General features: G+C 42.8%; 1 protein-coding gene across 9 annotated transcripts in view; it reads left to right on the forward strand.

The window, feature by feature from the left end:
• pleca (plectin a) overlaps window positions 1–16876 on the forward strand; it is a 93793-nt gene that overhangs the window by 4961 nt on the left and 71956 nt on the right. For 6 of the 9 annotated variants that reach the window (XM_077009794.1, XM_077009795.1, XM_077009796.1 and 3 more), the window contains exon 4: window positions 1953–2145. In XM_077009794.1, the coding sequence (XP_076865909.1) occupies window positions 1953–2145 (193 nt within the window). Of the gene's footprint in view, window positions 1–1952; window positions 2146–12531; window positions 12839–16876 lie in introns of those variants that run through there. The other 3 variants (XM_077009812.1, XM_077009813.1, XM_077009804.1) reach the window with 2 other exon arrangements.

The following is a 16876-nucleotide window of genomic DNA, read 5'->3' on the forward strand; positions in this document are numbered from 1 at the left end:
ACATTTTACGTTAAAATATATTGTTTGTTACTCCATGTTTCATTTGTTATATCAAGGATTCATTGGTAAACACTTAATGTGATACGTTTAAAATTACACTGCACGAGACTTGACTAAAATGATTTTTCGCAGAAAAAGTCCTGAAGTCCTCGTCAAGATCATGACATTGCTTTGGTTTGTTATAACACACACACACACACACACACACACACACACACACACACACACACACACACACACAGATTGTCATCGGTTGGTCATTTACATATTTTGTCCTGTGCTTTAAACATCACACAGACACCATATTAATTACCTAGCAACGAAACATTCTACTTTCATGTAGGGTCCATAAGTACAAGAAAGCAAGGATGAGTAGAGAAATAATGGCATCTGGTGTTTTTGGGTGGAACAGATTCACACTCACATCCGGAGGCTACTGAACAGATTCACACTATGGCAATGACAATAAAGCTGAATCTAATCTAATCTAAAAAGATCTTGTGCTATTCTCACATACCCACAGACTCTAGACATCTCAGAACTGGCGCCAGTCTAACCCAACCAGCCTTGCTAAAGCGCTACCCAGTGTTACTAACCTCTATTCAGATCTACTGACTAATGACTTTGCCACTCTGCTCCACAGACAGCTGAAGACATGCCCCCTCGAACTAGTTTGTGTTTCCTGGTAACTCAGGCATAATGAGCTTTATGTTGGAATGTCGGTGTGATGCTGGGGAGACAGAGATGATGGGACAGAAACTATGTTGTCCAAGACCGCTTTAACCAGGGCTACTTTTAAAATGGTTTTTGTACAGGAGTGTGAAAGCCATTTGTTGCCGATGGTGAGCTACCTTCATCTAAAGAGCCACTAAACCATTCCTTTGTGATGTAAATGAGATATTTAATCATGTTTCACATCACTTCTTCTGCCATTGAAACAAATACAGTTTTCTAGACTCTCCCATTCTTTATTGTTGTGATTCTCTAATTGATTTATGGGATCGTCTTTGTACCTGAAATAGTCCTAAATAGTTATTTGACATTATTTGCCTGCCTCAAAGCATATTATAACTGACATAAGTCACATATTGTTAAGTAAGTCACAGGTCAGAAGCCTTGTTGAATAAAGTCAGACTATATCACTAGTCATACCATCTTCAACACTTTCCATTTTTTATTTGTTTTGTTAGAGCACCAACGCCCCACTGATGTGGAATCAGGGCTAGACAACACATTCTTTGAAATGATTCGCAATGACATGCATTCTCTTAAAATCAGAGATTGCTTTGTTCATTTTCGGAAATGCAGTGGTTGATGACTGGGATCGGTGTGTGTGTCACAGTGGTGTGTGTGTGTGCATGGGTCAGTACCGAGACAAAATATAGAAGCAAAATTGACAAATGACTGTTTGACTGGAGAGATCTTGCACACGGTGGGAGGGACAGTGGGAGACAGTGGACAGTTGTCGGTGGTCAGTGGTCAGCATTTAGCCTTTTATTCGGACATTTAGCACCCAATTCAAACCGCTATCTGTCCTCACTACTCTGTTTTGGTTCACATGGATATTGCTTGTGTACTTGGCTCCGGTTAGTTGTTTCGACATTATAGACTATCTGCTTACAGCAAATAGCCTATGCCATGCAGGAAAGTGTGTCTATATATAGCTGTAGCTCTAGGTATCATGGTGCTGTTGCATTCGGGTTGGGATCATTTTTTTGCCATGCTAGCCTGTGCAGACTGAAGTTGGGGGCACTGCTTTTCCTTTATTGCTGTGCTCTTGTCTGCAAGGTGTGAATTGGGATTTATGTGACTCTCTGCATTAGTGAGAAAATAGGCTTGTGTTAAATGGCTTTTTTTTCCCTACATTGATGAAAATGTTTGGCCACACTGCCACGGTCAAACGACTTCCCTCTGCTGGGTCTCACTACAGGTCTGTCTCGAACTCGCTGCAGGTCATGTCGGGAGCCCGTCCACGTCTGCGGGAGAGGTCTGCGTCGGAGGAGACCCAGAGCGAGCCGGTGTCCTCGCCCTTCCCCGGGGACACGCTGCCGTGGAACCTGGCCAAGCACCAGCGTGTCAAGCGCTCCAAGTCGGCCTCCGGGGATGTGCTGGACCCCGCCGAGAGGGCGGTCATCCGCATTGCTGGTGAGTGGGGGCGTTGCTGAGCGATGGTGGGTGGGGTTGGGTGGTGGTGGGCGGAGTTGGGTGGGGTTGGGTGTTTCTGCTGCAGCTGTGTGGAGCGAACATCGCTACATCCAGGTTATGGGTGCGGACACGTGGGGAAACTGAATCACGCCTATTAATGAGGTAACTCATATGCTCATGACATCACACAAATTGAGTGTGTTCACATCAATGAGAGTGTTCATCAGCCACTAATCTGCTGTCCCGCAGAGCCTGAATTACCTGTCTGCAATACAGCTCTCTCAAACATATCCCATATACCACCAATTTCATTAACATGTGAATAACACCAGGAGCTTGTCTTGGAAAAGGAACAGGAAAGAGGAAGAAAAACAGGCCCTAAATTTGCACAACTACAGCACAGTGTTTGCCTTTTCCAGTGCGTACAAATATGAAATGTAACATTTGAGTTGCATGCGTGGTGCACACCAAGCCCAAATGTGCACCATGTGTGTGCGCAGCCAGTGTGTGTTTGTTGAGGTGGTGTTCTCTGAGGCTCCGGTTCCTGTTTGCTGAAAACGTTCCCAAAGTGGCTATCTGAGTGGCTTGTTCTCGCCCGTCTTTCTTCCAGGCTTTCTCCGCCTGGAAAGCTGGCTCTTTCTGAGCTGTCGAAACATTTCGGGAGTTGGAGCGAGTCAGTTCGCCTCGCCGCTGGCCAGCTGTCAGTAGAGTAATAGAACAGGTCTATGACAGCTTTGGTGTAGTGGCAGAGTTTGGCAGGCAGGTTTTGTCATCCAGCTTGGTCATGTGATTTTAGCTCCCATTACTCCTTCCTGACCACATGCTGTAATATGCCTAACTCAGCATTCTCCTCCCCCCAACACACACACACACACACACAAACACACACACACACTCTGTCTACCTTCCAGTTTTGCTGTGTGCATGTGTCTGTCTGTCAGCTGCCTGTGCACTCACTCCTCATTTATGGGCGAGGTCGGCTACGGCTCTCATTCTCACATGCTATGCAGATCTCCGTGGGGATGGTCTCCATGGGGATGATCTCCGTGGGGATGTTCTCCTGCCTCAGATGCAGCTCTTCGAATAATGGCTTCTGTTCCGAGCATTGGGCTCCTCTGGGGTTATAATCATTTAGAGGTTCTGGAACTGAGGAAACATTCCACATGGGACTGATGAAGCATCGGCGAAAACTGCAGTAGCCAAACTGTGCAGTAGCGATGGCCAAGGTCCCATTCTACTGTGAGCGTCTCAGTATTCGCTGTAATGTGAATGCCATCTCGTCTCCTACTTTAGCGATTTGTAATGCCCTCCACTTCAAAACTGCTATTTTTGAAGCTGTTTCTTTGAAAGGTCATTCTTTTTATGAGTTGTTCTTGGTCTGTAGAGAGCAGGGAAGGATGGCTGTGGGCTAGTTTCCTACTCTAGTCTCCCATCCTGTGGTTGAAGGTCGATGGCGTTGGAAGAGACGACTCCCTCCCCTCAACTTCTCTTGGCAGTGTGTGAAAGTGCCTGGTGTAAATGACCATCGTTTACTGGATGTTCTTATCATCTCTGTCACCAACTAAAGCTTCTACATGTTCTCCATGGGCTTACGGGCCACTCTGGGCCTTTTAACATGTTATGGAACGCTGGGTGTTCTGACTGTGGTACTGCAGGGTTTGTTGTGGCTGTGTGTGCAGTGTTGTTACAAAGCAGTGGGAGGACTGCCCAGACTGGGAAAAAGGACTGAGAGGAAGTGAAATGATATTGAAAGTTGGTAATACATTTCTAATTTTCATGAAACATATATTAAGTATTACTGTACAGTTTTTCTCAGTCGATTTGGTTCATTTCTCAGATCAGAATTGAAATTCTCAAAACTGTTCATTCAGTCTCCACATCTCCTTGTCACTTGTGCACATCATAATTGCATTCCTCATTGTGTTTCACATTTTGCAAATGCTTTTGTACATTTTGCAAATGGACATGGATAATTGTCTGTTGTTTTTTTTACATTATCAATTGTATGGATTGTCTGTTGAATTGTCTTACTCTCCAAAACATTTAGTCTTTAGATCATCGCCTAGGTCATTATATGCAAAAGTGATGAACATGTTGTCATAATCTCTAAGGCATCATTTTACATTTATTTATTTAGTTAATTTTTTGTTACATTTAGGTAATGTATCCTATTTTGATTAAATTGTTTGCAGGTGAACATTCAGTTACAGTAAGAAAGGGAATTGGTGAAGGTTTAGATCAACCAATGGTCTTAACCACAGGTCAGAGGTGCGTCTCATGAACCTTTACTGTAATTGGCAAACATTTTTTGACACCATACACTGCAGTATCACAAAGTCTCATAATAGAAAGACAAGGCCATGTGCAGGGTGAATAGCCAAGAAGAGGAGTAAGACTATGTGGTGTAGAGGGGTAAGACTGTGTGTAAGACTGTAAGGCTGAGGGGACAAAACAGTGAAATAAGGGCATCAATTGTGAACCATGTTTTACATGTAAGTCATGGTCTTACAAAGGCTGAAGCTGATTGCTGGGTGCAGCTGAATATTGGAAGAACAACTGTGTCTTCAATCGTTCAAACATTTCATAGAGAAAACATGTATGTAATTCAGAAATGTGCTCTCTTCTGTAATGCTGCACATTGACATAAATTCATGTTATTCAATTTTTTGTTTTGCATTTGTGCATTCTTATACCATGAAGGATATCAAGACTAGCTCATAGGGGTAGCAGAGGTTCCATCTTCACACAACAAGAGGTGGCTGTATGTTCTTAGGTTGTTTTGAATGTGTAGAATAAGTCTCTACAGTTTTTCCAGTCAGTCTTTTCTGAATTTCAATCAGATTTGTTTTTGTCAACAAATTGCAGTACGAACAATACAGTCAAACGATATTGCTGTACAAATTTGATTCCAGTCCAATTTGTAACTTTGTGTTGCATGTAAGTTTGTATGTGTGTAACATGTATTTGATATACCACAGAATGTGCAGCGTTCTTGAAATCAAAAGCTCAGCTAGTTTCCATCAGAATATACAGTCTGCACTGACTGTGACTTATAGTTGTCACAGTTATCACATAAGTATTTTGACTGCCTTGTTTATAGCCAATGGCAAACAGACTAGATATTCTGATGGCACTGACAAATTGACTGACCTAAATATTTGCTTTTGAGGCAAAACAAAGAATTTTGAGTGAAGTATCTGCTTTATTTCATTGAGTTTTGCTGTTTGCACTAACTGTTTTGAGAAATGCACTTGTTGTGATGCCAATGTAAACCATGTGAGATATGTACCAAATCGACTGAGAAAAACTGTAATACTAGAGTAGTTCTCTAGTATTTAAAAAAAGTATTTTACACAAATATATCAAGCGATATTATTGTCAGCTAATTTTTTTTAGCTGACAAGCAGTATTTACTAGTGCAGTGGATTCTGTTGATCGTTTGTGTGTTCCAGCAGGTGTCTTTTCTGTCTCTGCTATCCTTCAGCAGCAGTGATCATTTTCTCCAGTGTTTATTTCATACTTAACACGTTCTAGAAGTTTCACTTCTCCCAACACCCCTTACTCAGCTTTACATCTAGCATTAACACATTAACAAGTCCTTGTTGTCGGGCAGAAAAACCAAAGAAGCAAAAAACACCACAAAGCAGACATCATAATCTTTAATGATTTTTTGTAAATTACATTTACACTTTTTATTAAAGGCAGTTGAGCATTCTAAACTCGCCTTCCTGATTCTGGATTTAACAGATTAATTTTTAAATGCTCTTTGTTGTCTTGCTTCATTGTCTTCACGGGCTGCTTCTGGACTGGTTTGCCTTGTTTAAGAACTTCTGAAGGCTCCTGTCTTGGCTGTTTTTACCTGCTCTCACCACATGGTGACAGTATTCCAAACAAATATTTTTCCCCAGGCAAATTGTCCGCAGGAAAGAAATATGGTTTTGATTTTATGCCTACAGGTCCCTGGCTTTTGCAGTAGCTGCATTCCAGCGCTGCTCACACCTGGGCTTCTTTTTTTACCTTTTAAGGTCTTTTTTTCAAAGGCATGACTGGTTTGGGTTTTTTTGAGTTGCAGTACTTCTAATGAGGCTATTACCTTTGGATTGATTGCTGAGATTACAGCTTTGGCTTATTTTGACTTGGACCACCTGCTGGACCAGAACCATCTCAGTGGCCCTGCTGGACCAGAACCATCTCAGTGGCCTTGCTGGACCAGAACCATCTCAGTGGCTCTGCTGGACCAGAACCATCTCAGTGGCCCTCTATCCCTGCCAAGAGAACTGCTCAAGCTTGAAATATCCTGTTAATGTTGTTCTTTCCATCTTTTGTTGCGTTATGTGTGTAAAACTCCGTGTATATTTTCTTGGTCGAGTTCGTAAAATTGTAAGTTTGCACTTTATATTATAATGAGAAATCCATCTTGCTTTGTGCTTGTGTATATAAACACAGACTGTCTCAAAGCAAAGCTTCCTAGAATAATGCTCCACCTATGCGTATCGAGACGGCTGGACGTCTGTGCGGTGCCGTCCAGCCACCGCTACCGAGAGTACAGCTGGTCTGTTTATTCCGGCGTATTCCAACATCTCCATACAGAATAACAAGTCTGTTGAAATGAGTGGAGTGCGGCTCGATCTTAGCTGGTGGCGTTTAGATTAATTGCACACAAATGGCTGTTCTTGCTCCATGTTTGGCGCGAATTATCTGGCATGCCGAGAAATGCGCATAAATCCGGCGTGATTGAGTCCGTTCAAAATGTTTCCCAAGAATCCTCTGAAAGGCCATGGCAGGTTCATGTAGGATTTGCGCGTTTTTTCTGCAGAGGTGTGAACTCTAGTGTAGCATGTGCTTGCTAAATCAGCATTGTGTATTTTGTCATAAATTATTTCAGAAGCTGGAACTTCTCCATTGGCAGTGTGCAGAGACCTCCGGGTTTTAGGAGTTCATTCCTGAGATTACTGCTAGATACTGCACATATACTGTAGGTCATATACTAGATGGGTTAGTAGCAGTGGGGAGCTGTCAGGGCCCTCTTAGCCCTCTCAGAGGGCCTAAAAATATTCTTAAAACAAATATATATAATTTATCCAATTTAATTTAATCTACTTACAGTTTGATAATCGACATCTAAACAATTACAAAAATATAAGCAAATAAATTATTCACCCGTGTCTATTCAATCTGTGTTGGAAGGTGAGGGGTTAAGTGGAAGCCTGTGAGCCTGTGTCTCCCCCTATCAGGACTGTGATGCCTGCTGTTCGTTTACAGAGGGCCAGGCAGTTATAATTCAGCGCAATAGCAGTTTCAAATGACAGTAAAATTGACCAATCATATCTTCCCTCTTAATGGGCGGGCTTAACTGTATGATGATTTCCGCCCGCTGTGGCGATGCTAGCTGTCGTTAGCATACCACCGCTAGCTAGTTTCGATTCAGCCCTTTGATGCCCTCGTGCGCGTTGTTTACATATTCCGCTCCCAAGGAACACAGAGCTGTCAACCTTATTTTGATGGAACCTTATTTTTCTTAAGAAGTTATCTAGTACAGATGTTATTGTTTATTGCGTTTCTAATAGGGTTGCCACCTAGGTCTGACAAAAAACAAAGACACTGTCATACTGACACAGGGTGGCGAGTGTAATCTGTTGACGGGGGGTGGCGAACGTAAAACGTTACCGGAGGGGTTTAAAATTGACACAGCAAGAAAAAAAACAGATTTAAAGTGTGCAGAAACAGTCTGAATCATGGTTTGAACTAACCTAGTTTTTTCGCCGGGACCGAATATTAAAAAGAACCGGGACAAACCGGGACAGGCACGTGAAAACCGAGACAGGCACGGGAAAACCGGGACAGGTGGCAACACTAGTTTCTAAAGCTGTAGCCTACTGTCGTATCAGTTTTTTTTCTTTATTGCAGTTAATTAGGAGAGATAATTCTAATAAAAGACAAATAATTCTATAAAAGACATTTTTTAAACACAAGATCCATATTCAGGCTTCCTAAATCACATAAGAGCTCTCCTTTTTAGCGATGCCTTTAGGCGTCTCCCCTATAAAGCTAGTTATACTTTCGCGAGTGACCGTAGCGCGCGACTCCGCACACCTCACGGGAACCTCCGCGAACGGAGGAGGCATTTATACTTGCTGCGTCACATTCTATGCAGTGCTCTCCGAAACGATATGTGGTAGTATTAAGAAACACCAGACATGTGAACAAGTCACTAAGTTGCAAGTAACAAGTAAGTCTCAAGTCTTCACAATCAAGTCTCAAGTCAAGTCCCAAGTCAATACAATCAAGTCTCGAGTCAAGTCCCAAGTCTTAAACTTCAAGTCCTAGTCAAGTCACCAGATGTAATTTCAATATTTAACACAATTGATGCAGTTGATTAGTAGTATATTAAGTTAGTTTGAGTGTTTCGGTTCGCTTGAGTGAGATGTCGTCGTCACATCCCCCCCTCGTCTCAGTGACTTTCGTTCATCCGTCCGTCCCCCCCCGGTCCCCGGTTTAAAATTCTCGTTGGTGCGGCTCGCTCACACAAGTCAAGTTGCTCATGTGGACCCTTGTAAAAGTTCATTTTCGACCCCTGAGTTATCACATCACAGCTAGCTAGCTAACCGTTATAGCATTATGTTAAATATTCATAGCAGAGACTTACTTTTGTTTGTACAGCCTCAAATGTCGAACAAAGTTTGAAGTGGTTGCATCTCCATCTCTTATCCTGACTCCACATGTCTTGCATGTCGCAGTTCTTCTTTTATTCACAACAGCATAATCTTTATAATTGAACAGGATAATTTTTGGGAGCATGTTGCTTGTCGTCTCCACACAAATTCAACGCTGCCCCCCCCCCCCCCCCCCCCCCCCGATCGGCTGCAGAACTTCACCTGTAGCTAGGTTACGGATAAACTGAGCAGTTCACATTTTACGGCACCATTTAATAAAAAATGCTCCAGTTATGTGATTCTATATTACTTATATATTATGTTAAGGATTTCAAGTCTTTTCAAGTCTTAAAGCTCAAGTCCGATTCCAAGTCCAAGTCAGTAAAGGTAAAGTCTAAGTCAAGTCGCAAGTCTTCAGTGATGTTGTTGAGTCAAGTCACAAGTCATCAGTTTAGTGACTCGAGTCGGACTCGAGTCCAAGTCATGTGACTCGAGTCCACACGTCTGAGAAACACCTCTCAAAAACAGGGGAAGGAACATTTACCTGACAAATTTTAATGTTGCTTTGTGTTTCAGATTTGTAAATTGCTAGAATTTAGGCTAAAATGCACTTAAAATGCACTTCTGCACTTAAAACACTTATAAAACACACGTAAATCATTTAAAAGTAATTTATATATACGAACTGGCTTGTTATTTTGACATTTGTGCGCGATCCGGTGACATTGTTGGCCTCAGTGACCCCTTGTCTCATGCCGCTGGTTGCGTTCCGGCATCATTTGATTTACAAATTAAGCACTGGTTATAACTGGAGTAAAATATTTATAAGTACAGTAATTTATAAAGTTTTGTTTGATTTTCTCAAGTAGTACAAAAGCTCATTTGTAATATTTTAAGCTTTAATGTTTTGAGCAGTTAAATTTCTGTATTCAGAAACTTGCAACATAGGAGTAAACCATTTTGGCATTTTAGAATAGAATAGAATCATTATCGATACTTTATATACTATATATACTGATATACAATACAATGAAATTTTGCTTAATTTATGGTAGTGAACAGCAGATCATTTGTGTAACATCACAGATAACATTAGGATTTGTGTTAGAGTGGGGGTATAATTCTATTGTGCTGTATTGTGTCATGTGTGGTGTTGTTACAAAGTTAAATTCTCCATCTGACAGGTAGAGACTCTTATTTTCTATTGTATTTAACGGCAATGAAGATGTTCCTCTGTCTCCTCTCACAAAAGACAATAACAAAACTGTTTTCATGCAAACCGGATTCCAAAGAAGTTAGGACACTAAGCAATTTGTGAATATAAACTGAATGCAATGATGGCATGATGGAGATGGCAAATATCAATATCTTATTCATAATAGAACATAGATGACAGATCAAAAGTTTAATCTAAGTAAATGTAACATTATAAAGGAAAAATATGTTGATTCAAAATTTCATTGTCAACAAAACCCAAAAAAGTTGGGACAAGTAGCAATAAGTGGCTGGAAAAAGGAAATTGAGCATATAACGAAGAGCTGGAAGACCAATTAACACTAATTAGGTCAATTGACAACATGACTGGGTATAAAAAGAGCTTCTCACAGTGTCAGTGTCTCTCTGATCACCAATTCCACCATTGGTGCACAGAAAGATAGTGCAGCAATACCAGAATGGTGTTACCCAGTGTAAAATAGCAAAGACTTTTCAGTTATCATCATCAACCGTGCATAACATCATTAAAAGATTCAGAGAATCTAGAACAATCGCTGTACATAAGGGTCAAGGCCGTAAAACTCTACTGGATGCTCATGATCTTCAGGCCCTTAAATGTCACTGCACCTCAAACAGGAATGCCACTGTCAAGGAAATAACCTAATGGGCTCAGGAATACTTCCAGAAAGCATTGTCAGTGAACACAATCCACCGTGCCATCCGCCGTTGCCAGCTGAAACTCTACAGTGCAAAGAAGAAGCCATTTCTAACCAAGCTCCACAAGCTCAGGCGTTTGCACTGGGCCAGGGGTCCTTTAAAATGGAGTGTGGCAAAATGGAAGAAGTTTTGTGGTCAGATGAGTCACGATTTGAAGTTCTTTATGGAACAATGGGACGCCATGTCATCCGGACCAGAGAGGACAAGGATAACCCAAGTTGTTATCATGCTCTGTTCAGAAGCCTGCATCACTGATGGTATGGGGTTGCATGAGTGCTTGTGGCATGGGCAGCTTGCATGTCTGGAAAGGCTCCATTAATGCAGAGAACTAAGGTTCTAGAACAACATATGCTCCCATCTAGACGTCGTCTCTTTCAGGGAAGACCCTGCATTTTTCAACAAGGTGCCAGACCACATTCTGCAGCAATCACAACATCATGGCTACGTAGGAGAAGGATCTGTGTACTGAAATGGCCAGCCTGCAGTCCAGAGCTTTCACCTATAGAAAACATTGGAGCATCATAAAGAGCATAAAGATGATTGTTAGAAGCCTGTATTAGACATGAATGTGAGAGCATTCTTTTCTAAACTTGAGAAACTGGTCTCCTCTGTCCCCAGACGTTTGTTGAGTGTTGTAAGAAGAAGAGAGGATGCCACATAGTGGTAAAAGAGGCCTTGTCCCAACTTTTTTGGGATTTGTTGATGCCATGAAATTTTGAAACAACATATTTTTCTCTTGAAATGATACATTCTCTCAGTTTAAACTTTTGATCTGTGATTTGTGTTTTATTCTGAATAAAATATTAAATGTTGGCACCTCCACATCATTTGCATTCAGTTTTTATTCACGATTTGTTGTTTAGTGTCCCAACTTTTTTGGAGTCCGGTTTGTATTTTAACATGTTTTTCCTTTTATTTATGAAATAGGACAGGACATCCCTCTTTTATCTACCTTACTGTCTCCCTCTATCTTCCTCTATTACAAACACACTCTCTCTCCCACACACACACACACACACACACACACACACACACTCACTCACTCAATTACGTAACCCACACAGAAGCGTAACTGATGTAGCTTCCTGTCAAGAAGCTCCCATTCATAATCTGTGCAGTTCTGAATGATTCAAATGAAGGGACGTTTCTTGGGGTAATGACACCAGTGTTAGCCCCATGTTTTCATGGAGTTTGTGAAGAACCAAAGTTGTTTTAGCTGTGGCATTTACCTCCTAATGTATTACTTTTATGGAGCACTGATGTATTTTAGTTTGTAAATTGATTTAGTTTTGTACTTTTGTTTGATTCGTGTGAGAGAGGATTCCACTGTTTGCCCTCCCTTGAACTCACTCATGCTCACTCAGTAAGGGTGTGGTGCCATGACAGATCAGACCAGTTCTTCTATTTTTGGTCACTGAAAATGGCTAGTTTCTGGAAATCTGAAGTGAAAATTATTATTTTCATTCTTTTTTTATTTTTGCTGACATTATTTGATGTTGTTTATCTCTTGAACAGGATCCTATTATTGTGTTTTTGTGCTTGTGCCTTTGGATTTGTGTTGCACTTATGTGAGTTTGTGTGTGTATGTGTGCTTACTCATTTCTTCTGGACTAGAGCTGTTGTTCTTCAACTCTGTGCCTGGAGCCAGTGTATGGGCCTTTAAGAGGAGGGACTGTGTGTGTGTGTGTGTGTTGGGATTTCTCAAGCTTAGGAGGGGAGTGGTACTGGTGGTCTGGACTGAGAGCCAATGCTGTGGAAGGCGACACACGCATGCACACACACACACACACACACGCACATACACACTCAATCTTGTTTGAGTGGGACACGGCATACACACACGTGCACGCTAGTCTGCTCTGACAACCCAGCCGTCAGGGAGAGACGTCTGACCGAGAAAGGGAACAGAGAAGGAGAGACGCAGAGGAGACGAAAAAAGAGGAGAAGTGAGAAGAGGGTAGAAGACAGAAGAGAGGAGAAGAGAGAAGAGAGCAGGACCCTGCGCTGACCTGCCCTCAGGGTCATGCATCATCACGCCGGCCTACCTGCTCGCGTGGACGAGCAGGACTTCATGCGAGCCTACGAGAACGTCAGGGAGAAGTACAAAGGTACTGCAGCCTGCGTCTACTTGCAGGAGGCACACTTGAGGCCTTTGTTTGTATATGTGTGTGAGTGTGTGTGTGTGTGTGTGTGTGTGAGTGTGTGTGTGTGTGTGCGCGCATGTGCATATCGGTGAAAACAGCATGCCTAGCAAAAATCTGATGATGAATAGTTCCACATTGAACAGTGTGGATGTATAGCACAGGCGCACTGAGCCCACTTACAGGACTGCAGCTCAGTCTTGCACCATGCTGTAGTGAGCTGTGTGCACATGTCTGTTGGGGATGCCAAGACGCCTGGCTGCCTTATGCTTGCTGGTGTTGGTGGGCAGCGGTAGTGAGACTGCAGGCGCTTGTTGGCTCTGTGTGACTGTGTTTGGTCCCCCCCCCCCCCCCCCCCCACCCCCCTCTTTGAAGTTCAGCGTTGCTCATGAATCAGTTTGGCCTGTGTTGCCCTATGCGTAACTTCCCGTCTGCCAAGTTGTTATACAAGCTGTTTCTGCTTACAATAAGCCTAAATACTCTTATTGCTTCAAGGGTGTTTACAAGGCCTGCACAAATCACGCATCAGGCCCGTGCTGATTGTTCAGGAGCATCGTTATGTTGTCATAACAGCTTCAGTCATTCACCTCTGCTATCACTGGGGAGAAGCTTCTGTTGCAGGACCTTTAGCATCACCGTATGTCCTGCAGGAGCCTTGCAGGACATGTATCCATTATAGGAGAAGCAAGCAGTGTTGGAATGAAATGTGTCCTTTAACTGGTCAGGTGTTATTAACAAGCAGCACTGGACAGAAACGAGTCCACTTCACCCAGCGGACGATGTAATTACTCTAAGCGGTCCCGTCAGTCCCAAAGCCCTGTTACTGCCTCCCGTCTGGAGAGGGCTATAAATATCGTCCTGGTCTGGTGAGGCAGCGGGGACGTCTGGCAGAGATCTGTGGGGAGGAACATGCTGGCCTTCAATCCCTCCTGCTACCCTCATGGGGAGTGAACGAAGGCATATTGAGATGTTTCAGAAGACCAACGTTATGACTCCATGAAGGACGCATAAGCATGCATTAATGACTTAACTCTGGTGAGCTCTATATATATCTGCTGATCCCAGATCAGATCTTGTTCCACATTTGAACCTGGGTTGTTGAACCAGGAGTACTTTGTTGCAGAGACTGTGTGTTGACTACATAGGTTTTCCTGAGTGCAGAGCTCGCTGGCCGGCTTCTCCCTGATGCCCGGGGCACAGGGGCATCGCATTCCAGACTCTCTGGCCCTGGCACGGGGTGCAAACAGTCCACATCCTGATGAGATCCTTATCCGATCTCCAGTTAACCGCCTGGCTGTTGTGGATGGGAGATGTGTTTCAAAATAGCATCGCTGAGATGATGACGGCATGGGGAAGGCTCTCAGATGCCCGATTATATTGGAAAGGCTCATTTAAGAAATGCATCATCCAGGAGAAGATAGTGTCCACGCATGAGATAGTGTTGGACCACTTAGTTTACCTTCACATCTGGCATTTAAAGTTCTTTGGAACATCAGTACTATCTGAAGGTCTTCTGTGTTTTCTTTGTACCTATCATTTTCCAGATGTTTTTTTTCTGATAAGGTCATATTGCAATAGATTCTATAGATTGTGTTTTGAGCATGTCTCAGAGGTACTAGAAGCAAATTTATGTCACATAATATAAATACCTTATGATGACCGATAGAATTACCAATAGAAATATCTTCTCACTTTCAGTCACAACGCACAGTAATAAACCTTAATGAAATTCTTGTCCAGCAGACGTCTCTGCTGCACTGATTGGACTTTCCAAGTGACTTCGTGTCTGGGAAGATGGACGGTGTCATTTTTCACAAGCTCCACTCTGCTTGACCCCACTCTCTGCCCCCTCTCTGAATTCCACCACATACACTGTCCTGAAAGCCAAAGCTGACCTCTGACCCGGCCCTCCAAAAGCCCGGCTCCCTGATGAGCTCGAAAAGACCATGGTCTGCTTGGTGGAGTTACTCTGTGCAGTGTAATCAAACAGATGAGGTCATGTCCTGTGAGCACAGGTCATTCAGCTTGGGCAGTGTGTAAAGAGTGTTTTCGTTCAAGACCAAGTGTGTGAAGATTGTTTTAGTTCAAGACGCAGTGTGTGAAGCTCTCATTGGCTCCAGATGGCGAGGAGACTCTGCCTGGCCCACAACACCCAGCCCTCTGGACGGATCCCTTTCTTGCAACACGACCTCCAGTTCTAAAATAGTGTCTTTAAAAAAAACCAAAACACATCTAGGGGTGCATGCACGAGCATTCACGTATGTACTCATAAATACACATGAACTCTACAGCATGCCGACTACCATGTTTTAGTAGTAGAAGGCCGGTGCATGTGATGTCATGTCTTATAAGTGTTTCACACATGTGCCCAAGACCATGCACATACTGTATATAGAAATCTAAACATGATCTGGTATTACTACAGCTGGAACAATGTCCATTGTTCTATTCATTGAATGATATTTTACTGTAATACCAAGCATTTGTTTTAACCTGAACTTTAAAGCCTTAATCCCAGAAACCTCTTACTTTTCATTTTGGGATTATTATGGCCACCAAAAACAAGGAATAAGGATACACATGCACACACTCGAGCAGTCCCACAGATACCTGATTAGCATGGGAATGATGACAATGGAGATTTTGATATTGGAATATGGGAACAGGGTTGGAGTTTATGATATGGGACCATGTGTGGGAGTGGGTTTGTGTAAGGAGAAGGGAACACACCACTGAGGGAGACGGAGTAACTGAATGAAAGTAACTGAATGAAGGAGAGAGTAATTGACTAAAGGAGAAAGTGACTGAGGGAGAAAGAGTGATGGAGAGAGTAACAGAGAGAGTAACTGAATGAAGGAGAAAGTAATTGACTAAGGGAGAGAGTGACTGAGGGAGAGAGTGACTGAGGGAGAGAGTGACTGAGGGAGAGAGTGACTGAGGGAGAGAGTGACTGAGGGAGAGAGTGACTGAGGGAGAGAGTGACTGAGGGAGAGAGTGACAGAGAGAGAGTGTGTGACTGAGAGAGAGTGTGTGACTGAGGGAGAGAAAGTGACTGAGGGATAGAGTGACTGAGGGATAGAGTGACTGAGGGATAGAGTGACTGAGGGAGAGAGTGACTGAGAGAGAGAGAGTGATTGGGGGAAAGAGCCCATTCACAATGACTGGGACTGGGCTAAAGAGATGCTAGTATTGCTATACTGGCAATATGTGTGTTCATGTACTATATTGAGATCTGAGGCATATTTGTTTCTCTACAAACTGTCAGAAAAGTTGGTCTGTTAATAGGCCAACACCCACATATATACCCACATATATTCTAGAGGGAGGGGAAATATTAAATTAGTATTTAATGTTCTTCAACAATATACAGCATTCTATAGTGGCTTGAAGTGTATTTTCAGCATTCTGACAGCTGATTGGAGGTAACAAGGGACTGTTTGGGTGCAAACACATCTGTGCTTTCCCACAGTGGAGTTCCCACTTATGTTAATGATTCAGATACACTCTCTCTCACTCACACACACACACACACACACACACACACACACACACACCCCTACAGGTAACCAGACTGTGTTTACTGGCACCTCTCACACCCCTGCTATTTCTCACATCTCCTGGCAGAATCATTATTCTTCTTTAAAAAAGGAGTTCTTTCTTACAAAAACAAACACACACATGCACACACACACACACACACACACACACACACACACACACACACACACACACACCCATGAACCACAAGGAATTCTCCTGTCTACTTTTCTGCCCTAGTGTTTTAAATACTGATTCAGTTGCTGCAGTTTCTCCAAACTCCAGTTTAATAGCTCAACACCAGAAATGCCTTCTGTTGTCTTTTTAATAGAATTATAGAAGACCATATTGTCAATACTTAGGAAATCTGAATTGAAGTATGAACCACGCTAACAGGCTCCTTTGGATAGAGAGGGCATCTATTTTTGCAGGTCTATTGATCAGTCATGCGGTGACCCAGACTAGAAT

Source organism: Brachyhypopomus gauderio, chromosome 6 (assembly GCF_052324685.1).
Source record: "Brachyhypopomus gauderio isolate BG-103 chromosome 6, BGAUD_0.2, whole genome shotgun sequence".
Taxonomy (NCBI): Eukaryota; Metazoa; Chordata; class Actinopteri; order Gymnotiformes; family Hypopomidae; genus Brachyhypopomus; species Brachyhypopomus gauderio.